A 25,006-nucleotide genomic window follows, 5' to 3' on the forward strand; every position below is an offset into this window, starting at 1 on the left:
TCCGATCGGAGTGTGCCACGTGATAGGGATTATGCCTGTCAGGCCTTTTGTCCTGTTTAGTTTTTTTTAAATATATAACGGTTGAAAGAGGTGTGGCCCATTCAACTGTTAATAATTATTTTGTTAAATAGTTACAATTTTAATTAAAATCGAAAAATTAAAATGCTTTTAATTAAGTAAATATAATAATAATTTAATAAATATGTAAATATTTTTTTATTGAAAAAAATCAAGTAGGAATCAACGAGTATCACAAAATAAGACTTGCATTGTAGAGGGAGTGCAAGTTTTTTCTTAGGTGCCACTTTGCTTACATGGCCACATTTGGAGCCCCTAAAAGGGGAATTGGCTCCCGAAATTGGCCCCTGCACGGCGGATGCTCTTAGGTCCCCTCAGCAATAATCATACTTTTCTATTTTTCTTTCTTAATTTGTGTTGGATTCTCGATTTAGAAGAATATTTTTTTTAGAATATTAAACAAAAGTGAAACAAAATCAGAAAGAGCTCTTGTTCTTAGTTCTTAACCTCACAGTGTGTGGAGAAACGAAAATGATCTTCGGGGATTGTCTCCTTCGTGATCGCGAGGCACAGCCAAGGCAAGAGATGAAGAGAGGAAATGATTTGGAGTTTGAATTGTGAAGTAAAGGATGACAGGGAGAGGGAGTGAGATTCAGATATAAGCTAAGATGTATTGATTGATGGGGCTAGGCTGGATTAGTGGGGGATTAGCCTCATATGTAAACAAGTTAAAAGTTTATGCAAATTAAGTTTGGATCGGGGTTTTCGGGGATGTAATTTCCAAACCCGAACCCGTGATCGAAACCGAAAAAAAGATAAGAAACCAACCCTAGGACTGAGCCGTGCTCTAGAAGATCCGAAAATTCAGGGCGATTGGAATCAGGTTTTCGGGCAGCCGGTTGTTTTGCTCAGCCCTACAGATAAGTAAGGCAATGACAATGAAATTGTAATTCGAGAAAGTCAAAAAAGTTATAGGGTGAATTTATAAATGCACTAATTCTACGGATGAAATTGTAAATAGTGTCAGAATGAGAAATCCAATTCCTTCCCTGCACTTCCGTCGCGCGTTGCCACACGCGCCATACCTTCCGCTGCGGTCTCACTTGACTTCGCCTTCTTGTGTTCCTCATCTCTTGCGCTCCGGCCGGTCGACGTTGCCGATCACGATGTCCAGCAATCATACGACGGACCAGCTCGAACTGAGTGAGCTCTGCGATGAGTCCGACCTCGAGAAACTCCTCTCCCCCGCCGGCCGCATCTCAATCTGTGGCTTCGGCTCTCTCCTCTCAGGTACAGGAACCTACTCTTGCATTCACTGGTTTTCTCCGTTGCCGGAGTATCGACGTCCATGTGTGAAAGATACAGTTTTGCGTCTGTTCGACCAGAGAGAAGCGCGAGGCGCACGTTCCCGACCTGGTCAACTTCAGAGTGGCGAGGTTGACGGCTTCTGGCGCGTCTTTGCTCATGTTGCTCCGATTTGCTTCGAGCGTGTCATAGCCAAGCCTGAAACTAAGGTTCTCTATCTGAACCGTCTTTGATAGAGAACTTAAGCAATTGCAAATCGGAAATTTGGAAATGTGTAAGCTATCTTCTGATCGATCGACTTGAATATCGATAATGCTGCAGGATATTTCGAGTCTGAGCGTCCATGTGAAGGCGAGACTCTCATAGTTACTGTTTTTGAGATTAAGCAGTCGGAGGTATTATATACATGAATCACTGCATTTCCATTCTTTTGCGTTTTTCTCCAATTCGGGTACTTGTTCGAATGCTTGATCGATTGACTAAGTTACCGTATCTGCTTTTGACTTTGGATTAACTTAGCTTGTTCCCTGATGAACGAAGATTACTGTATTTATCAAGAGGGAACTCGAGTTTGGATTTCTTGCCGTGAGTCTCTACCAACTCCTGTTTTGCCTATTCGTTTAATCTTCTGTTTCATTTCGAGTTTTAAATTGTAGTTTTGTGCCTTGCAGGTTTTGCCTCACGCACTCGATGAGAAATCCTTACGATAATCTAGCTGTGCGTAAAAATTTGACATTTTCATGTTTAAATGATTTTATGGTGTTTTCTTTTTGCATTATATGTCTGGCCATGCAGGTACTTTGTGCTCAGTATAGCGACGAGGAATTCTTCCGAGTCAGATATAAAGGTCAGTTCATTCTCACAACATTAAAGATACTGTTTGCGTGCCCGTTGATGGGATTCTGAATGAAGTAGAAACTCCGAATAGTCTTGAGTATGTTAATCAATTTGTGCAATTCTGTCGGCGTATAAAAACTGGGCCACGTATTCTCTTGGAATGTACTGTTGTTTCTCTCCATGCCATTGTTTGGACTCTGAAAAGGAAAATAATCATTATTACTCATATTTGTGCTGCATTGTAATGTTTCTTCTGAGCTTCAGTTTGATATCATAGTAGGCTGCGTGAAGCATATATAAGTTGTACCACTTCGTTGAACAACTTAGATTTCATGGTTACATGAAAGCTCATGAGATTAAAAGACCCTTCTACTTAGATTTCACAGAGGAGGTTTAGGGTTTGTTGGCAATTGTTCTCACCTATATGTGCTTGCAACTTATTTTATTTGATGAGGAACCCCTGAAGAGCCTTTACCGATCTATTAATACAAGCCTGCTGATGTTTTCCTTTATCCTGCAGAAAGCAAGGAGATCTATTTTCAACACTATGGACGACATGGTATTGATAAGATCTGGCGGGATGTTTTACCTTGTCGTATGTATCTTGGACACTGGTAAGTTCTTACTTGGGATAACAGAATTTTGGGTTTTTTACAGAAGATATTTGTTCTGAGCTTGGAATACAAATTTGAAATTTCTTTTATGTTCTTGGATATTCATGTTTCTGGTAGCTGATACTGATAGAATGGAAAATATAACTGCTGGGTTGATGATCAGTTTACGTCTTGCCAAGTATGAGCCACCAATAAACAGGACTTTTGATACATATGTTCCGTAGTATTGCTCTCAACTGTCCAAAACCATCTGTCAAAGCAATAGGCAGCTTTGCACAACATAGATGTTGCCATGTCAGAGTGCTTTTTCTGCACATTTACTTTTGCATCTGTGTTTCCCAGAGCAGGGATGGTTGGCCGAGCCATATCAAAATGTGATTCATTGGAGCTTTCAGTTTCAGCATGTATTGTCAACTTCTTTCACCGTGCACCTCATAACTTCCCAACAACACAAAAGGAAATGCGCTTCTTGTCAATTTCCTTCTTATAATTAACGTAAACTGTTTTCCATGTTATGCAGTGTCTTGGCTGCAGAGAACCTCGGCGAGGCTGTCTATGACAATTTTCTTGATCACATCTATCTGGCTGATTGCAAAACGACCATCCGCGAGTACTTAGAGACATCAGGATCAGGAATCATGTAAGAGGAGCCTCCTTAGTCTGTCAAATCCTATTCCAGTGGTTGATATCCCAATAGAAAGGGATCAAACTTCGAAGGAAGGTATCCTGCGATTGGGAATTATAGCATTAAATACCTCGATGATTCTTCCTGAAAGCTGAAAACGCAAGTGAACCTGCCAATTTAAACCATCTAAATTTGTCACGAGACATTGAATAACACGGCAATTGATGTGAAATAGATCCTGTCACGTTCTTAATGAATTATGTTGTCTGCGTTATGTTATGCTCCTCCATCTTTGCTGACGGAGGTTGCAACTCAACATTAAGGATGTTGCGTGATCATATGCCTATGAAAACGGTTGCCGATTGTCACACCAAACAGTTTACTCGTAACCATTAGAGATTGCACTGCTGCTAGAGGAAAATGAATTGAGGTGATCTTGAGCCAAACACGTGGTCACGGTCAAAGATTAATCGGAGATGCAGGACGAAAACACAGAGATAATAGTCATTGATCCAGAATCAGAAGTAGCCACCAGAAGGGAGGATTTTGAGTTGATTACTAACAGTCCCCTGTCCGTATAGAAATTGATTGATGCCAATAATATCACGAAATGTGGAATATGTGGAATTGAATCATGTCCAAGAAGTCTTCCCTGCAATACAAAAGGTCAATTGCCGAGGAAGAACGGCAACTGAAGTTCAGACAAAAATTTGAAATAAAATAAAAAAGATATAAAAACAAAAATGTCAGTCAGTGTCAATTCCAATTGATATCCTTCAGTTATAACTAAGGAAAGCATCAATATCAACCACTGCTGAACGGAAGAAGAAGATCACTTCTAAGGTATGTACTGAGTAAGATGAATTCGAGATCCGTCTCGGATGGTGATTATAGCTTTATCATGTTTATTTTCAGATCAGAAACGGAGCTAACTTTTAGCCTGCTCGCTTTCCTTTTTATTGCTCAGCTAAGTTTATGACCAAGAGCATGTTCTCGGTTGTTGGATGATGATATTTAACATGGCGGTTTGCTAGTGCTCTAAATCATAGAACATCGTATTTATCTTCAAATCCCTCATTTTGTACCATTTGATTCTTAAAAGTTGCTGATACCATGACACTGTTTCCAGTAGATGGAGATTGCAGGTGTTGTTGCTGGCTTATTGAATTTTCTGTCCCCAGTGAGTTCGGTGCCTGGAGAACTCTCCCGACAATTCAAGCACGTGACAAGATTGAATGATGAAGCTGACAGACTGAGGAGCAGGATGAGAGAGCTTAACAGTCGTGAGAATGACATAAGGTCGGAGTTAGAGATTGCTGAACTGACCAGATGGAAGAAGCCGAAGAGTGAAGTGCAGCTGTGGCTTGTTAATGTCCAACAGATGAAAGCTGAAGTTGAAACAATAGAATCTCAAGTCGATAAGGAACTGAACAGGTGTATACCCAACTGTTTTTCGAGAGTACGGCTCGGGAAAAAGATTGTGAAGAAGACCAGAAAGATAGAAAAACATAAGGAGAGTGGCCGGTTTCCGGAAGGATTGTTACTTGATCTTTCAGCCGAGCATGGGAAGATGTTGTCTGCAGCGAAGTTGATCGGAGAAACTACAGCCAAGAGAAATCTCGAGGTGATCTGGGAATCCTTAATGGACGATGATCTGGGAAAGATCGGAGTTTATGGGATGGGAGGAGTGGGAAAAACGACCCTCATGATGCATGTAAATAATCGTCTCATGCAGAGCAATTCCATTGGTTCTGTTATATGGGTGACGGCATCAAAAGCTTTAGAACTTCAGAAGCTGCAATCTGATATTGCTAGGGCTTTGAAGCTTGATCCATTCCCTGATGATGAGGACGAAACAGGTCGGGCGGCTAAGTTGTTGGAGACCTTTAGGCGGAGGAAGAAGTTTGTTCTCATCTTAGACGATATGTGGACATCGTATCCTCTCTATAAGATCGGAGTACCTGAACCAAGCAGGTCGAACTGTTGCAAAATAGTGCTGACCACTCGGTTACTGGAAGTCTGCAGGGGAATGGAGGTGCAAAGAGTGGTTAAAGTCAATCTTCTCTCAGAGGAGGAGGCGTGGAATCTGTTCAGAGATCGAGTCGGACTTGGCTGCAGTATTGTACTTGGGCCCGAAGCAGACAAGATTGCTAAACTCGTTGCAGCAGAATGCGGGCGTCTACCTCTTGCCATCGTCACAGTGGGAGCAGCCATGAGAGAAGTGGAAGATATAAGGGAATGGAGAACTGCTTTGCTCGAGCTGAGGAGGAGCTCAAAGAACGAGATAAAGGGCATCGAGACTGAGGTCTTTGAACGCTTGAAGTTTAGTTACAGTCGCTTGAGAAATGACATGGTCCGAGAATGTTTCCTGTACTGTGCTTTATTTCCCGACAACTACAGAATTGATCTCTCAGAGCTGATCGAGTATTGGGCTGCAGAAGGCCTGATTGGTGACTTCCCAAACAGGGAAGCGGAGAAGGACAAGTGTTGTGTTATCATCAATGAACTGAAGAACGCTTGTTTGTTAGAGACAGCTTTTAACGAGAACAGTGCAGAATGCATCAAGATGCACGATATGGTGAGGGACATGGCCATTCACATTACGAGAGCGCAGAATCGGTTCATGGTGAAACTTGGGATTGGCTTAAACAAGCCGCTGCAAGGAGAAGAATGGAGTAAGAATTTCGAAAGGATATCACTGATGAAAAATAACATTCCGGTTTTTCTGGGAGAACCAAGGTGTCCAAAGCTGACGACATTGCTGGTTCAGGAAAACCATGCCCTGAAGAACATCTCGAGTTACTTTTTCTGTCACTTGGCTGCGCTGAAGGTCCTTGATATGTCCCGCACCGGCTTAGAAGTTCTTCCTGAGTCCATTTCTCACTTGATAAATTTGCGTTCTTTGGTTTTAAGGGATTGCACGAGATTAAAGAAGTTGCCATCATCGTTTGAGAAGCTCAAGGACTTGATTGTACTCAACCTCTCGAACACGGGGATTGAAATTTTGCCAAGCGAGATGGGAAATTTGAGAAATCTCAGGAATCTCAACCTATCTCAGACAAAAAATTTGAATCATGTGGCTGGAGGAATCTTTTCCAAGCTCTCCCTTCTCGAGTATCTTTCGATGCACGGGAGCAGGTGGAGATGGCCTGCAAGATCGGACAATGAAGAAGCCACTATAGAAGAACTCACATTCTGCGCTCACTTGGTGAGTCTCAACATTGAATTTCTAGACTTGGAAGCCCTTGAGAGTTATGTGAATTCTGGGCATTGGCGGGTTCTAAAGGAATTCCACTTTCGAGTTGGTTCAGAAATCTCAACTCTATTCCATGCGCAATTGAAGCGAAGCATCGAGATCAGCAATCGCCTTGGTGGCGTATCCTCTCTTCCTAAGAACACACTTGAGCTTTCCATAAAGGACTGTCACGATATCACCCATATGCCTCCTGTGATGTTGATGGACTTAAACCAGTTGACAGATTGCTCCCTTAGCAGGTGCAATCAGTTGGAGTATATCTTCGCAGGAAAACACCGCAATCTTCTCGAGAGTTTGGAATCCCTGTGGCTCTGGGAGCTTCCCAATCTTAAGGCATTCTGTAAGGAAAAATTTCTACCCGGAACTTTTGAGAACTTGAAGGCCCTGACTGTCTACGACTGTAGCAGTCTCAAGAGCCTGTTTTCGACCCAAATGTTGCTCCAACTTCAAAGCCTCGAAAAGATCGAAATCTGCAGCTGCTTATCAATGGAGGAGATTATAATATCGGATGAGAAGGACGCTTACATCGGCAAAGCAAATGTCGTGATTCTTCCAAAGCTGAAGAGCTTGCACTTGGACTACTTGCCCAACCTCAAGGCTATCTGCAGAGACATTCTTATATGTTGTTCGTTAAGCTCAGTGGTCATTCTGGAGTGCCAGATGCTTAAGAAGCTGCCATTTTCGTCTTTGAATTTACCGGAGTCTCTTCAGAACTTTGCAGGGGCGACATCATGGTTGGCTAAATTGGAGTGGGACGATGACTGTGTGAAGCGATACTTCATGAAGTTTGCTCAAAGAGCTGCTGATAACTAATCGAATAAATGAGAAAATTTGCTTTTCCTTGGTGTTAAAAATTTGCAGTGTTTGTGAGGTATCATGATTATGTGGCCTGACTTCCGGAAAGGTGGGAGACGAGATCCTCTCTGAAGGTAAAGAAGTTTGTGCAGGTGTTTGGGTTCCTATACGAGAAGACATAGTTAAGATGGTTCAAAGCATAGACGAGTGATGCAAATGAGGTGAACTAAAAGTAGGGTGCAGCTATCATTAGCAGCAAAGTTGCCCTGGAACCGTTTTCCACTTTTTGCCCCGATCATCAGTTCACTAGGGAATAGAAAGGATGGAATCACACTGATTTCCGTCGAGGTCGTGTCAAAGCACCCTTGGAAGAGCCAAGACACTTCTCCTTCTTCGGGAGAATCGAAAGTGTTCAAACATGGTTCGGGAGCTTTTATCTCGATAATGGGTAGTGGACATCCGATACGCCTATAGGAAAGGAAATAGCTTGGCTCGCCCGTCAAGCTTTCAATTTGCCGCTTGGGGTGCATAGAGCTCGCATGTCAAGCTCTAGAATCATTGCCGGTCCTTCAGGGCCGAATCCGTACTCTTCGGAGATGTCTAGAGGGCCTTCTTACCCTTTTATGCTCTTCGGATCCTAACAACTACACTTTGACCAAACTATTAATTTTTTTTTCGACACAAGTTGTAAAACTAAATGCAATCTTGGTAATTTGGAATTTGGAACTTTGTCTTCCTATATAAACGATAGGAACCTACTCTTATGGATTCCCGTGATCCCTAAAGATTGATTTGGTGGAGCTGATCAGACCTTAGCAATTATTGATTATCTGTCTACATTACCCTGAAAAAATATATATAATAAAAAATTAAAAAGAAAAACTCATTGGAGAATCATAAGTGAAACACAACGAATAAAATAAACAGACACTTTCATGTTTAGGGCTAGCAATACCTTTAAAGAGATGAAAAAATTTAATCAACTAACTTGCATCTACAGATAGATATATTTTTTGAGAGTTCACTTCTAGTTGTATATGATAATCTATTTATAACTATTTTACAAAATCTTGATAGAATATAATTTGATTTATATTCCTTTTTTCAGTGAACAAATCTAATTTGTTTTGAAAACAAAATATAATTTATATATCTATAAAATATTATCTAATCTATTTTTGAAAATAGATATCTATAACTACATATGATTTATATATACTTTTACTTCATATACATATACTAAAACTGTACAAGTAACCATATATTAATATATTAATATTATGTATGAATATATACTGATATATATTTATTTTGATGTGAATAATAATGTGATGAAATATTACTTTTTATTTTAAAAAAATTCAAGATTATTAAATAATATATATATTTACAATAAAATCTTCTCATTTATTTTAAATACATTCCTATTATATAAATTATTAAAGTTAAAGCAATCTAGAAATCATGTTTTATGATGAGATATCTTTAAAAAATATTTTTAATTAAAAATAAATCCGAAAATAAAAAATAAAAAAACCTAGAAAACTCCTTTCAAAATACATATGCTAATATATACTTATTTTGATATTAATATTTATGCGATGAAATATTAATTTTTATTTTTAAAAATTAAGATTATTAAATAATATTTATATCTATCTATCTAAATATATAATAAAATCTTTGCTAGTTTCACGGGGCGCAACGAAAGTGAAAAAGGAACAGAAATTCAAAATTTCATACCCGTGAAACTAATTCCAAGACCTACTAGAAGAATAAAAGTAAATAAAAGCGTACCTGGAATTTTAAAACTGTCGACCAAGCGTCCCACGCGTGACGCCTCTACCGGTATCCACACCGACTTTGTCGACGAGTCTTCGAGATCGGCGGTGCTAGCGACCAACACTCGAAAGAAACACTGATGCAACACCCGAAATTTATTAAACTGGTAGGATTAATTAAAGTTGAACAATTCAACTTTGACTTTTCCTACAATTATACACGTATACACTTATATGTATGTATATGCTTATGCATTCATATATATCACATATATATGCGTACTGTCACATATATATATATAAGCATACATTCACACACATATACATAATACCTCACTGCCCCTTTTTATAAGCACTAAGGGGGAGCAATTTAAAGTCCCACCGATGTGGGATTAAAATTAGATTGCTCCTCACATGACATGTGTCCATACACATGTCTATTAACATAAAAGCCATGTGTCATCATATTAATCGTGCATCAATTTGGTCCATTTAATCTAATAAATCGGGTCTAATTAATCGGTAGATTTAATCTTATTAAATATCCGATTAATCGGTCGCACCATAAATCATCTAATCTATATTAGACGATTTTATTTATTTCAAAATATCTCGTCAATTTAGTCGTAGTGTGTGACCCTGTAGGTTCCTAATTACGTTGACAGTAATATCGAAATCTCTATTTCAATATTACAAACAGTGAGCGGCATCTAGCAATGCATCACTGTTACTCAAGTAATCGGAAAGTCAATTTCTCGACGAACCTCGTGACCTATATTACCGTGTAATATAATCCATTGTCCTCTATATCTCTATTGAGCCCAAGGCATGGTCGATGACATCCTTGTATGGCTCAATATCTCTCTTTCTTGGTTTACCGGGTAAGTCTATCAGAACAAATGAGCTCGATATTGTTATATCGACTCATTTGGGTATGCATACACTTTTAGACTTAACCACCAAGTGGCCATGAGATATCGCTCCCGTTTCGTAGGAGGGACAAATCCTATCTTGGTCACTCACATTCTTTTCCATGCTTTGTGGCATACCCAATAACTATCTTTATAACCAGCCTGTTACGGTGGCGTTTGACAGTATCAAAATATACGACATTACATGTAGGAATCCATGGTGACCTCAAGTCAAAGGACCATTACACTATAGTAACTTTGAGATATGCTAATGACAGTCATGTAACAACCCATGTATCAATCTCATGGCGGATCAGTCCAATACACATTACTCTTAATGTATACATGTGGTGTGATTTGATATCTCCATATCCATGACCTGTGAGACTTGGTCATCAATTAACACCCACACTAGTCTAACCGTATTATCGTTGTCCTAATTAACGATAATACTTTGACTATGGACATTTAGGAATAATGTTCGGTAATTATAGGATCTCACAATCAAGTCACACTTGATGCCTATTGAACATACTATTCCAAGGACATTATTGTGTAAAATCATATTCAGCGCAATCTACACAATAACAGAAATGCCTCGTTTTATAATGAAATAGATATCATATTACAGAACTGATTATAGATTGCCTCTAGGGCATACACCAATTCCCAACAATCTCCCACTTGCACTAGAGCCAATCTGGCATATGTCTTATGCCAATAGATCTAGTGTGAGCCTCGTGCTTGCGCTGCACAAGAGGCTTCGTAAGTGGATCTGCGAGATTCTCATCTGTTGGTATTCTGCATATCTTCACATCTCCTCTGTCGATGATCTCGCGAATGAGATGGAAGCGCCTGAGTATATGTTTGGATCGCTGGTGAGACCTGGGTTCCTTAGCTTGCGCAATGGCTCCATTGTTGTCACAATAGAGATCCACTGGGTCTACGATGCTAGGAACCACAGCAAGTTCTGTCACGAACTTCTTGATCCAAACCGCCTCTTTTGCAGCGTTAGAGGCAGCAATATACTCGGCCTCTGTGGTAGAGTCGGCTACTGTCTCCTGTTTGGAACTCTTCCAACTCACAGCACCTCCATTCAAGCAGAACACATACCCTGACTGCGATCTACTGTCGTCCTTATCGGTCTGGAAGCTAGCATCGGTGTAACCTCTTACAACGAGCTCTTCTTCGCCTCCATATACCAAAAACATCTCCTTAGTCCTTCGTAAGTACTTAAGGATGTTCTTTACTGCGATCCAGTGTCTCTCACCTGGATCTGATTGGTATCGACTCGTCATACTCAAAGCATACGAGACATCGGATCGAGTGCATAACATAGCATACATGATGGATCCAATAGCCGACGCATATGGAATCCTATTCATGCGGTCCCTCTCCTCTCGAGTAGAAGGACTCTGAGCCTTCGAAAGGCTTATGCCATGTAACATAGGCAGCGACCCTTTCTTAGAATCCTGCATGCTAAAGCGCCGAAGCACTTTATCTATGTATGCACTCTGACTTAAGCCAAGCAGTCTCCTGGATCTATCTCTATAAATCCTGATACCTAGCACGTAGGTAGCTTCGCCTAAGTCCTTCATAGAGAAACACCTTCCCAACCAAGTCTTCACAGACTGTAAGGAAGGAATATCATTCCCGATCAGAAGTATGTCGTCTACATACAACACCAGGAAGATCACTACGCTCCCACTAACCTTCTTGTAAACACAGGGTTCATCTTCATTCTTGATGAAACCAAACTCTTTGATTGCATCATCAAAACGAAGATTCCAGCTCCTAGAAGCTTGCTTCAGCCCATAAATAGACCGTTGTAGCTTACAAACCTTTCCGGCACTATGTGGATCGACAAAACCCTCAGGTTGTGTCATATACACATCCTCGAGGAGCTTCCCGTTCAGGAAAGCAGTTTTGACATCCATTTGCCAGATCTCATAATCATAATAAGCTGCAATTGCAAGCAAGACCTTGATGGATTTAAGCATAACCACCGGAGAAAAGGTTTCGTCATAGTCAACACCATGAATTTGTCTAAAACATTTTGCCACAAGTCGTCCCTTAAAGGTAATCACATTACCGTCCATGTCAGTCTTCTTCTTGAAGACCCACTTACACCAAATGGGTTTTGCCCCTTCAGGTGGATCAACCAAAGTCCATACTTGGTTAGTGTACATGGACTCCATCTCAGATCTCATGGCCTCCAGCCATTTCTCAGAGTCAGGGTCTATTACGGCTTCCGCATAGGTTGTAGGCTCATCATTATCTATGAGCAATACGTCATTGTCTTGAGTCACGAGAAATCCATATCTCTCGGGCTCATGACGTATCCTACTAGACCTACGAGGCTCCTGTGTCACATGTGCAGAAGATTGTGCCACAACACCTTGTGGTACTTGTTTTGCAACATTACCCGTCGATTGGTCAATGTCATTTTGTGGTAGAACTTCCCCAAGTTCTAATTTCCTCCCACTAGTTCCTTTGGAGAGAAACTCTTTCTCAAGGAATACCGCAGTTCGAGCGACAAACACTTTGCTCTCGATGGGATTATAGAAATAGTATCCTCGAGTTTCCTTAGGATACCCCACAAAGTAACATTTGTCCGATTTAGGGCCAAGCTTATCCGAAGACAATCTCTTCACATAAGCTTCGCAACCCCATATCTTTAGAAAAGACATCTTGGGACGCTTCTCATACCACATCTCATATGGTGTCTTTTCAGCTGATTTCGACGGAGCATTGTTTAATATGAGAGCAGTTGTCTGTAGAGCATATCCCCAGAAGGAGTCAGGTAAGTTTGCATGACTCATCAAAGATCGAACCATATCTAATAAAGTTCGATTCCTCCTCTCTGCTACACCATTCCACTGTGGTGTTCCAGGTGGAGTCAGTTGAGATAAAATCCCACACTGTTTAAGATAGTCAGCGAACTCATAGCTCAAATATTCACCTCCTCGATCTGATCGAAGAACTTTAATATTCTTACCCAACTGATTCTCCACTTCATTCTTAAATTCTTTGAACTTTTCAAAGGATTCAGATTTGTGTTTCATCAAATACACATATCCAAATCTACTGAAATCATCAGTAAATGTAATGAAGTAGAGATACCCACCTCTAGCAAGCTTGTTCACTGGTCCACATACATCGGTATGTATGAGAGCCAGATGATCAGTAGCTCGCTCACCTTTTCCGGTAAAAGGGGCCTTAGTCATTTTCCCCATTAAGCAAGGTTTGCATGTCTCGATCGATTCTAAATCAAACGAGTCTAGTAATCCATCCTTATGGAGTCTAGAGATGCGATTCTCGCTAATATGGCCTAAACGACAATGCCAGAGGTAAGTCGGGTTCGAATCATTAGATTTGAGCCGTTTGGTTTCCACATTATAAATAGGCGTATCTAGATCAAGAACATACAGACCATTACTAAAATGTGCACTGCCATAATATACATCATTCATGTACATAGAACAACACTTGTTCTTGATAGTGAAACAAAATCCCTTCTTGTCCAAACAAGAAACAGATATTATGTTTCTACTAATAGCAGGTACATAATAACAGTCGTTAAGATCTAATACTAGCCCAGTAGGCAAAGACAGGTGATAAGTCCCTACAGTTAATGCAGCAACTCTTGCTCCATTTCCAACTCGTAGGTCCACCTCGCCCTTTGCTAACAATCTACTGTCCCTTAGGTCCTGCATATTTCCACAAATATGAGCACCACACCCGGTATCTAATACCCAAGATGTAGAAGTAGTAGATACATTAATATCTATAACATGGATACCTGAAGTGGAAGTCTCACTTCCCTTCTTCTTCTTCAACTCCTCTAAGTATACCTTACAATTCCGCTTCCAATGTCCAGTGTTGCCACAATGGAAGCAATAATCATCCTTCGCCACCTTGGCTTTAGGCTTCAACGCACCCAAGTCAAACTTGGATGCACCTTTAGCCTTCTTGCCTTTACTCTTGCCCTTGCCCTTTCTTTTGGTCCCTTGGACCATTAGAACGGACATCCCCTTGCTGATATCATGCTCAGCTGTTCTCAACATGTTAAGCAGTTCAGGCAATGGTTTATTGTAGTCATTCATATTATAGCTCATAATGAACTGACTATAACTGCTGGGCAGCGACCGTAGGACTAAATCTGTGGCCAACTCTTGACCCAGAGGAAATCCCAGTTGTCCTAGAGTCTCGACGTACCCAATCATCTTGAGTACATGAAGACCCACCGGGCTACCCTCAGTCAACCTTGCCTGAAAAAGTGCTTTAGAGATCTCGAATCTCTCATGTCGGGCCTGCTCTTGATAGAGCTGCCTGAGATGCACGATCATATCGTACGCCATCATGTTCTCGTGTTGCTTCTGAAGCTCCGAGTCCATGGTGACTAACATGAGACATCCGACGTTTACGGCATCATCATGATGCTTACTATAAGCATGTTTCTCTGCTTGGGGGGCATCGTCAGGTGGTGGCGCAAGAAGAAGTTGCTCTAAGACATATAGTTTCTTTTCTTGGGTGAGAACAATTCTCAAGTTTCGATACCAACCAAGGAAATTATTCCCTGACAGTTTGTCCTTATCAAGGACGGATCGCAAACAGAAAATACTAGAAGTGCTCCCTGCCATGGTAACTACCACAGAAATATGCAAAATAAGTATTATGACACTACAATATTTAATGAGGACTTTATTAAATATTGCTTCAACTATTTATATCAAATCAATGACCCTGAACATTGATTCAGAGAATATTATTCTCATAGTAGTTCAAGATCCATATCTCACCAAGTTCTGAGTCAGCGATGGCTGATTCACCCAAAACTGGCTATTTAGGTAGGGAACTCACTTTCCCAATTGCATCACATGCAACTCTTGATTAGTTGAGTGAATAACTCCTTATTCAAATCTATCTTATAGATCGATGCCCAACTACATGCCTCTGAACTCCTAATCCTATTAGGCTTGCTCAGTTAAGTCCGACCCACTGGTAAACACAACGTCTTACTAGGATAGATGAGGGCATCCTGCGAAGGCAAGGTCTACGCACTCATCGATCTTGGTCTTGACGAGCGTTACACGGTGGAAGGATATGGACTTAATATTTTGAGGGATTTTATTAACATTTAATCGATCTCACCTTACACTATTATGTAACCATTACATAATAGTCCACACGTATAACTATTATACTAACACAACTAGGACATAGTCCAAGTCTAACAGTCATGCACCGCAAATATCAAACATAATCACACCAGTACCAAGCATAAAATCATATTTTATGCTATTATCTACTCAGATTCTAACTAGCTAGGCTCTGATACCAATTGCTAGTTTCACGGGGCGCAACGGAAGCGAAAAAGGAACAGAAATTCAAAATTTCATACCCGTGAAACTAATTCCAAGACCTACTAGAAGAATAAGAGTAAATAAAAGCGTACCTGGAATTTTAAAACTGTCGACCAAGCGTCCCACGCGTGACGCCTCTACCGGTATCCACACCGACTTTGTCGACGAGTCTTCGAGATCGGCGGTACTAGCGACCAACACTCGAAAAAAACACTGATGCGACACCCGAAATTTATTAAACTGGTAGGATTAATTAAAGTTGAACAATTCAACTTTGACTTTTCCTACAATTATACACGTATACACTTATATGTATGTATATGCTTATGCATTCATATATATCACATATATATGCGTACTGTCACATATATATATAAGCATACATTCACACACATATACATAATACCTCACTGCCCCTTTTTATAAGCAGTTAAGGGGGAGCAATTTAAAGTCCCACCGATGTGGGATTAAAATTAGATTGCTCCTCACATGACATGTGTCCATACACATGTCTATTAACATAAAAGCCATGTGTCATCATATTAATCGTGCATCAATTTGGTCCATTTAATCTAATAAATCGGGTCTAATTAATCGGTAGATTTAATCTTATTAAATATCCGATTAATCGGTCGCACCATAAATCATCTAATCTATATTAGACGATTTTATTTGTTTCAAAATATCTCGTCAATTTAGTCGTAGTGTGTGACCCTGTAGGTTCCTAATTACGTTGACAGTAATATCGAAATCTCTATTTCAATATTACAAACAGTGAGCGGCATCTAGCAATGCATCACTGTTACTCAAGTAATCGGAAAGTCAATTTCTCGACGAACCTCGTGACCTATATTACCGTGTAATATAATCCATTGTCCTCTATATCTCTATTGAGCCCAAGGCATGGTCGATGAGATTCTTGTATGGCTCAATATCTCTCTTTCTTGGTTTACCGGGTAAGTCTATCAGAACAAATGAGCTCGATATCGTTATATCGACTCATTTGGGTATGCATACGCTTTTAGACTTAACCACCAAGTGGCCATGAGATATCGCTCCCGTTTCGTAGGAGGGACAAATCCTATCTTGGTCACTCACATTCTTTTCCATGCTTTGTGGCATACCCAATAACTATCTTTATAACCAGCCTGTTACGGTGGCGTTTGACAGTATCAAAATATACGACATTACATGTAGGAATCCATGGTGACCTCAAGTCAAAGGACCATTACACTATAGTCACTTTGAGATATGCTAATGACAGTCACGTAACAACCCATGTAGCAATCTCATGGCGGATCAGTCCAACACACATTACTCTTAATGTATACATGTGGTGTGATTTGATATCTCCATATCCATGACCTGTGAGACTTGGTCATCAATTAACACCCACACTAGTCTAACCGTATTATCGTTGTCCTAATTAACGATAATACTTTGACTATGGACATTTAGGAATAATGTTCGGTAATTATAGGATCTCACAATCAAGTCACACTTGATGCCTATTGAACATACTATTCCAAGGACATTATTGTGTAAAATCATATTTAGCGCAATCTACACAATAACAGAAATGCCTCGTTTTATAATGAAATAGATATCATATTACAGAACTGATTATAGATTGCCTCTAGGGCATACACCAATTCCCAACAATCTTATCATTTATTTCAAATACATTATATTATATATATAAATTATGAAAATTATACACATCAAGAAATCAGATTTCATGAAGAAATATCTTTAAAAAATATTTTTTTATTAAAAATAATTCCTAAAATAATAAATAAAAACCTGAAAAATTCCATTCAGAAAATTCATATTGCTTTCAATTAGAGATAACCATATTATTCAAAAGAATTTGTGATATTCTCGATCTTTTCTAAATGGGACTATATAACCGAAATATATTCCGGAAGATTTTGTTCTTAAATTTATAATAAAATATAATTTAAAAATTTTCAAAACTAAAAAAATTGAGAAATTTCCATACATAAATGGATATGTGATTAAATATTAATTTGTATTTTAAAAATTCAAGATTATTGAATAATATTTATATATAATCAAATCTTTTCATTTGTTTCAAATACATTATGTTATATAAATTATAAAAATTAAAGACATCAAGAAATCAGATTTTATGACAAGATATCTTTAAAAAAAATTTATTAAAAATAATTTCGGAAATAAAAAAATTTAAACCTAAAAAAATTCCATTCAAAAAATTTGTATTGCCTTTAATTAGAGATAACCATATTATCCAAAAGATTTTGTAATATTCTCGGTCTTTTTTCAAATGGGATATTATAATCGAAAATTATTCCTGAAGATTTTGTTGCTAATTTTACAATAAAAGATAATTTAAAATTTTAAAAACTTGAAAAATCGAGAAAATATATAGAAACGGAGCCTTCTGATTCCATCTGTCCGAGACTACCACGTATCTTACTTTCGTGTATATAGCATTGGAAGAAGAAAGGTAATTGGGGTAACTTTCCTTTTCCCATATTGCCCATGAGAGATTAATTCAAAACCTTTGGATTAGAAAGAAATTAAAGGCTCATTAGTAATATCATGCCTCACTTTTAACTGTCAGGTTAACTGCCCCACAACTTTCGCTCTATTCCTCCACTATCACTCCCTTTTTCCTCTCTCATTTCTAGTGGTGTGCATGGATACTGGGTATACCCGGAATCGGTTGGAACTTTCTGTTAGAGTAGGGTCCGGGTACTAATTTAAGGAACCGGTGAAAATAGGTTCCGGTTCCAACATTCGAGATACCCACGGAACAGGTACCTGACCTTTTTTTTTTTGAAAAATTATTTTATATTTACATAATTGTGATATAGTAGCTACAAAATCCTAATGAGAGCTTATTTGCTTTGTCTACTAAAAAGAGCTACATCATTATTTTTATGCTAAATAGCTACATAATCTTTTAGTTGTGTATTTGCTTTGTCTATTATATACTACTAAGGAAAGCTACATAATCCTTTAGTTATGTTGATGGATGTGATCTGATTAATCTATGTTGACATTTATTTGTTTTGTGTGATTGTGAATGAGATCGTTTCGATTTTAATTATTTATTTCATTTATTGTGCTTGAAGATAAAAAAAAAAAACATGTTCCAACAGGGTACCCAAAACTTATAGTATAATTCAGGATCCCGGTAGATTCCAGTTCTAGGTTCCAACATGGTAGGGTTCGATTTAAAAATATTGGAACTTGTCCCATACATGATAGAGTTTGGGTATCATGAAAAAAAAAAGTACTCGGATCCGCACTACTCATTTCCCACATTACTTCATTATCTTTATTAGGCTAAAATTGTTATAATTTTATTACATCATTTTTAAAATAAAAAATTAAAATGATTTAAAAAAATAGAAATCTTTTTATAAAACGCCACGATTAGTATAGGTGTAGGCTCTTTATATATATATATATATATATATATGTCGGATCTTATTTTTTATGATTGCCATAGATCTTCGATGAATATAATTGTCATAATGACTTATCAGAATATCTAATTATATATATATATATATATGCATAATTGCCATAGATTTAGGGTTACTCTTTTTTTCTTTCTATCTCTCCTTTCCACTTTTTGTTCCTGTATTTTATTTTATTGATAATAAATTAATAACAACGAATGGATAGATACAATATTTTTTAAAAAAAAAAAAAGAAGAAGGCAACTTTTGAATGATTCTCCTCACCTGTAACTGTCCATACAACCATCAAACTATTGAGTCATACTTCGGCAGTTCCCAAAAGAGAAAAAATGACGATCCCAATAGTCTCAACCATTTGAACATGAAATCTCATAATGTTTCGCTGACATCCCTTCACACACTATAAAGCACATCAAATGTTTTCATTATCATCCATAACTTTCCCCACATACATGTCCAGTACTTCTGTGTCAAAAAATGATCACTCCTCGCATGAATGGGAAAAGGACTATGCCCAATAGTTTGAACAAGAAGAAGAGAAAAGTCGCTTGCTCTGTGGAGTCCAGCGCTGTTATGAAAGAGGATTGGACTGTCTACGGTAGTTCGACCAAGAGGAAGAGAAAAGTGTCATGCTCAGTGGCATTGTCCAAAGGTACTAATAACCTCACAATGAATATTGGAGATATTGTCCTCAGCCATTCAACTAAAAGGAAGAGAAAAATGATGTGCTCTCTGGAGTCTGAAGATATCGGTAATAGAAAGAATAGCAACATCATCAATACAGCCCCTAAATGTGGATCTCCGACTTGCGCTTCAATTGCTTCTTCTTCCTCTATGCCAAACATTATGGGTAGGGTGAATTCATTATTTCAACAAAAACTTATATAAACCTGATCAAGTTATGTGTTACTTATATTTGTTCCTCTTTGATGTTTTCCACCTATTATTAACTTTGTTCTCATAGCTTTCCTTCTAATGTTTAATTATACTCTCCTTTTCTTTTCTCTTTTTTTCCTTTCTTTACTGTGAAACAAGAAAAAAACTTTGGATGAAAAGGGATATATCCCAATAATTTCATTGAAGGCATTTGATAGAAGTTGGACTATAAAGGTGAAAGTATTACGAAGAGGAACTGTAGAAGAATATCAAGATTCAAAAGGTTGGGGAACCATCCAAAAATTCTGTTCATGGATTCCGAGGTACATTTATTCTTTTATTATTACTAGTGTAGAAGCAAACGCGTTGCACATGCAAGATGTCGAAAGAATTATCAAGTTAAAATGACATAGCATCAATAATAAAGTTTTAATTGATAATATTTGATGTCTCACTAAAATAATGGAATGTAAACAACGTACAACTTGGACACTTACTGCTGCTAGTATAATGGAAAAGGCATATACGATCTATGCAGTACTCATATATATAATTGGTCTTTGACTTATTTTGAGATGGCCAGTGACATTGCCTATTAACCAGCAAAAAGAGATACAAATCAAAGAGTAAGGTAAAAAATATATAAAAAGATTGTATATCAAAAAAGATATAAAATTTTTATAGGTATCGGAAAAGAGCAAAATAATTATAATTCATCCACAGAGTCAAAAATACAACTCTAATTAACAACTGCACTGAAATACTCTAATATATATATATATATATATATATAGAGATAAGATGACATATTTTTGGGTAAAGAGAGATAAGGTGACATGCTACGCCATAATTTGAAATTTTTATTTTTGTGATTCTAAATTAATATTATTAATGCCAGTTAAATTGCTTAAATACTACTTGCAAAAAAATAAAATTTGATAATTTTCCTAAAAAATATTAATTATCATATGTTGCCTGAGTGTCAATGAAACAGGGTGAAAATATCCTTTAATAAGAGATGTCCCAGTTTCTAGTAATGGAAGGATAAAAAAGTGGTAGAAAAGGTATTAACAGGATGTCACGTACCTCTCAAAGTGGTTATACATAGTAACTACAAGGTCTTGAACTCTTCGCTTGGTCAAATTCAACAGGTTACTTCTTTATGTAGAAACCCATGAATCTTCATGTTTATGGAAACCTTACAAAATGAATTTTTATTTCAGAAATTAATAGAATTTCACAAGGTGAAGGAATCAGATAAAAGTGTAGGTCAAAATTCATTACTTACCATAACCGTAGAAGATTTAAATTGATGTAACTGTTGAATTGTTCAACAAACATGAGTTATGTACATTCCTACGTCTTCCTTGTGATCATAAGAGTCTAAACATATAAGAGTCTCGTAAAATGAATATCTTTACATCAAGTTTCCATTAACGGCCCACAAACTGAGTTTTCTCCCTCTAACTCTTGAAATCATGAGTCGAACAATAAAGAGTATTTGAGTTTCTTACTAAATGAAGAAAAATTTTCACATCTCCGAAGACCTTATAACTTAGTCCTCGCTCTCACTTTCAGAGTCATATTCACCGCCTCTTTGTTCCTCTCTCTCGTTCTTCCTCGGTGCTTTCTATTTATGGCTAGTCGATCCAGAAAAAGAAAAGTCTCTCACTTTTTGTAATCTATTGATTAATCAAAGATTGATTCATCACAGTTTGGAGTCGTAGTCATGCACCATTCATTAGAGTAATTTGTGCAAACCAGGAAGTTTGTCTGGTTTGGGGATGAAAAGCAGAGAGAGAGAGAGAGAGAGAGAGAGAGGGAGACGGTGCAGGAGAGGAAGGGAAAAATATAGGGTTAGGTGGTATGACTGTGGGAAGGGATGTATGTATAGATTGAGAGTGATCACCATGACCATCAATGGAATGGGAAAAGAGTAGGGAATTGGCGGGAATTGAAGCCTTGAAGAGGCATTAGAGGGAAACAAATAAATTAGAGACAAAAAGTAGGAATTTATGAAAGGGCACATTTGACATCTCTAAGTAAAAAAATGCTTCAAGCTAACTATGTTTATTTATCTTAGAGGATTTAAAGGAAACGTAATGTGATATATGATGTATTAACATGGCAAAGCCCTTAGTCAACCTCTTCAAATGATGTTTTTATGTTCTTAACATATGGCACAAAAATTTCTACATATACTCCACGTGCAACATACGTGGTTTCCTCACTAGTATCTAACAAATAGACATGGATAGTCCCACCTGAATATCCAATTTGGAATAACATAGTTATCTAGTGAGGGTATGTGCCATTGTGTTATGTCTATTTTGATTGTTTTTTCACCTTTCTTTTTAAGGTTTTTAGTCCAAGCCCTTGATTAGATCTTTCCATATATATATATATATTTTCCTTCTCATTTCAGCTTTACTTTATTGTGTATGAGTATGAAGATATGAAATGAAAAAAGATCAAAAAAGTTTTCTCATTTCAGTCATCACATAATCAATCAGACAATTTGCTTTTTCGGAAAGTTTGCTTGCATTTTTGGATTGAGTCCATCCTTTCACAGCAAAATGGAAAGGATGGACTCAATCCGATCATGAGAAAGTGTTTCTATCAAGATCATGTCCAAGCACTCTTGCTCGGAAGGTGGGAAGAGCGATGACCACACTCCTTTGGGAGAATCAGAAACGTTCAACAAATAGGTTCAGGAACTTTAATCTTGATAATCTGTAGTGGATGTCTAGCACCCCTATAGGAAATCACATAGCTATGCAGATTGACTTGCGAATCAAACTCACAAGTTGTCAGCTAACGGTGCATAGGACCTATCATCGTTGTCAGTCCTTCAAAGATGTATTTGTCTCTCAAGTTGTTCAATGGTGCATAGGACTCTAAGCTGTACCTTCCTCGGTCTCAGTTCATGTCGCCTTCTTGTGTTACTCCCCTCCCTGAGCTCTCTCATCCAGCTCTTTCACTTCAGCAGACGTTGCCAATCACGACGTACAGTAATCATGCGATGGACCATCTCAAACTGAGAGAACTGGCGAGTCCGACTTCGAGAAGCTCCCCTCCTCTGCAGGCCACATCTCAATCTGTGGCTTCGGCTCTCTCCTCTCAGGTACAGGAATTGACAGTACATTCATTGGTTTTCTCCACAGCCTGAATAACAGTATCCATGTGTGAATGATACAGTTTTGCGTCTGTTCAAGCGGAGAGAAGCATGAGGTGCACGTTCCCTGACCTAGTCAACTTCACATTCTCCTAAGATTTGCCCGACTACAAGTTGAGAGTCACTTTTAACTTGAATCCTTTTAACACCCCCTTCATGGGCTATCATAAGTCCCAGCACCAAAGCTTCATACTCTGCTTCATTATTCGTTAGGACAGTACTATTGCATCCTTAGCTGTTTTCCTTCTGGTGATGTAAGGATACAACTAGCACCTGCACCTCTGTTTGTCGAAGACCTGTATCATACATTTTCAATTCTTCTGTTTCTTTCCGATCCGACTCAGGTTCCCAATCTGACTCGGGATTATGGAACCTGAGTCGGATTGGGTTTGTACTCCCAATCTAACTCCATGGGGGAGTTGTTTAGAGGGTTCGGAATCGAAATCGCTTTTTTGCATGATTGTCGTGTTCCTTGTCGATTTTATTTACCGTTTTTAATTTACTTCCCGCCATTTAATCAAATTTATCATTTGGCTGGTAAATTCCCCTTGATTAATTAGTGTATCTGCTTTATATATATATATACACACACACACACACACACATTTAGATGAAGAGTTTTCAATGGTAGTTTTGTCCCTTGCAGGTTTTGCCTCGCATACTTGATGAAAATCCATATGGCAATCAAGCTGCGCGTAAAAATTTGACATTTTCATGTTTAAATGATTTTATAGTGCTTTCTCTTTGTATTTTATGCCTAGCCAGTTCGTGCGGCTGATTAAAGTTCCGATTGGTGGTACCAACGGGCTGCAGGTGATTTTTCTAGCTCGTTATAGTGATGAGGAATTCTTCCGAGTCAGATGTAAAGGTAGTTCATTCTCACCACATCGACGATATTGTTTACATGCATGTTGATTAGTTTCTGAATTAAGTAGAAACCTCTGAATAGTCTTGATTATGTCAATCAATTTGTGCAATTGGGTAACCATATAAAAATTGGGCCACCTTGTCAACACATTCTCTTGCAGCATACAGTCGTTTCAATCCACACCTTTGTTTAGACTCTGAAAAAGTAGTCATTATTCATGAGTATTTATGCCGAATATCAGCACCTCTTCGAAGTTTCAATTTCACAGCAAGCCTCAGAGCATATTTAAGTTGTATTACTTCATTGAACCGTCCTTACTCTATATGGTTACATGAAATCTCATCAGATTAAGAGAACTTGCTACTTAGATTTCACGGAGGAGGTTCAGGGTTTGTTGGCAATTGTTCTTGACTTCTTGTCAATATCTGCTTGCAACTTATTTTATATGATGAGCAACCCCTGAAGAGCCTTTCCAGATCCATTAATACATGCTTGCTGATGCTTTCCATTATCTTGCAGGAAGCAAGGAGATCTATTTCCCATACTATGGACTATATGGTATTGATAAGATCTGGCGGGATGATGTTTTACCTTGTCGTATGTATCTTCGACACTGTTAATTTCTAACTTGGGATAATAGAATTTTGGGTTTTCACAAAAGATATTTGTTCTAAGCTTCAAATACAAATTTGAAATTTCTTTTATGTTAATGGATATTTATGTTTCTGGCACCTGATAGAATGGAAAATATAATTGCTGGGTTCATGATCAGTTTACATATGTTCCATAGAATTGTCAGTGCAATAGACAGTTTTGCACAACAAAGATGTTGACATGTCGGAGTGCTTTTCTGCACATTACTTTTGTATCTATGTTTCACTGAGTAGGGATGGTCGGGTAAGCCGTATCAAAATGTAATTCAGTGAGTAAGTTGGGAGTCGGGAGGAGAAAAGTCTTATTGGAGCTTTCAGTTTCAGCATATATTGTTGCTGTGCAACTTTTCTGTAACTACCCGACACCACAATGACGAGATGTGCTTCTTGTCAATTTCCTTCTTATTAAGCAAACTGTTTCCCATGTTATGCAGTGTCTTGGCTGCAAAT

The 25,006-nt window shown here is 38.2% G+C and overlaps 2 protein-coding genes and 1 long non-coding RNA gene across 9 annotated transcripts; all 3 read left to right on the forward strand.

Moving 5' to 3' along the window:
• The first annotated feature begins 1,028 nt into the window (after positions 1 to 1,028).
• Positions 1,029 to 7,509, forward strand: LOC116214211 (disease resistance protein SUMM2-like). Of its 7 annotated transcripts, none has more exons than XM_031549581.1 (9): positions 1,029 to 1,308; positions 1,404 to 1,532; positions 1,645 to 1,718; positions 1,843 to 1,908; positions 1,995 to 2,170; positions 2,681 to 2,774; positions 3,117 to 3,178; positions 3,295 to 4,242; positions 4,529 to 7,509. In XM_031549581.1, exon 9 carries the CDS (start codon positions 4,532 to 4,534, stop codon positions 7,466 to 7,468), a length of 2,937 nt encoding a protein of 978 aa, XP_031405441.1. In that variant the 5' UTR covers positions 1,029 to 1,308; positions 1,404 to 1,532; positions 1,645 to 1,718; positions 1,843 to 1,908; positions 1,995 to 2,170; positions 2,681 to 2,774; positions 3,117 to 3,178; positions 3,295 to 4,242; positions 4,529 to 4,531; the 3' UTR covers positions 7,469 to 7,509. The 7 variants fall into 7 exon arrangements, with proteins under 7 accessions (XP_031405441.1, XP_031405466.1, XP_031405449.1 ...); XM_031549606.1 differs by lacking the exon at positions 3,117 to 3,178 and having other exon boundaries at positions 1,995 to 2,040; positions 2,119 to 2,170; XM_031549589.1 differs by lacking the exon at positions 3,117 to 3,178 and having other exon boundaries at positions 1,384 to 1,532.
• Positions 1,185 to 3,418, forward strand: LOC116203263. Its single transcript, XM_031534939.1, has 7 exons — positions 1,185 to 1,548; positions 1,645 to 1,718; positions 1,864 to 1,928; positions 2,119 to 2,170; positions 2,681 to 2,774; positions 2,892 to 2,952; positions 3,295 to 3,418. Exons 1-7 carry the CDS (start codon positions 1,185 to 1,187, stop codon positions 3,416 to 3,418), a joined length of 834 nt encoding a protein of 277 aa, XP_031390799.1.
• A 14,836-nt stretch (positions 7,510 to 22,345) lies between the features above and the next one.
• Positions 22,346 to 24,861, forward strand: LOC116214246. Its single transcript, XR_004158258.1, has 3 exons — positions 22,346 to 22,984; positions 23,682 to 23,903; positions 24,423 to 24,861. It is a non-coding gene; the product is annotated as an uncharacterized LOC116214246 (long non-coding RNA).
• The last annotated feature ends 145 nt before the right edge of the window (positions 24,862 to 25,006 follow it).

Source organism: Punica granatum, chromosome 1 (assembly GCF_007655135.1).
Source record: "Punica granatum isolate Tunisia-2019 chromosome 1, ASM765513v2, whole genome shotgun sequence".
NCBI lineage: Eukaryota > Viridiplantae > Streptophyta > Magnoliopsida > Myrtales > Lythraceae > Punica > Punica granatum.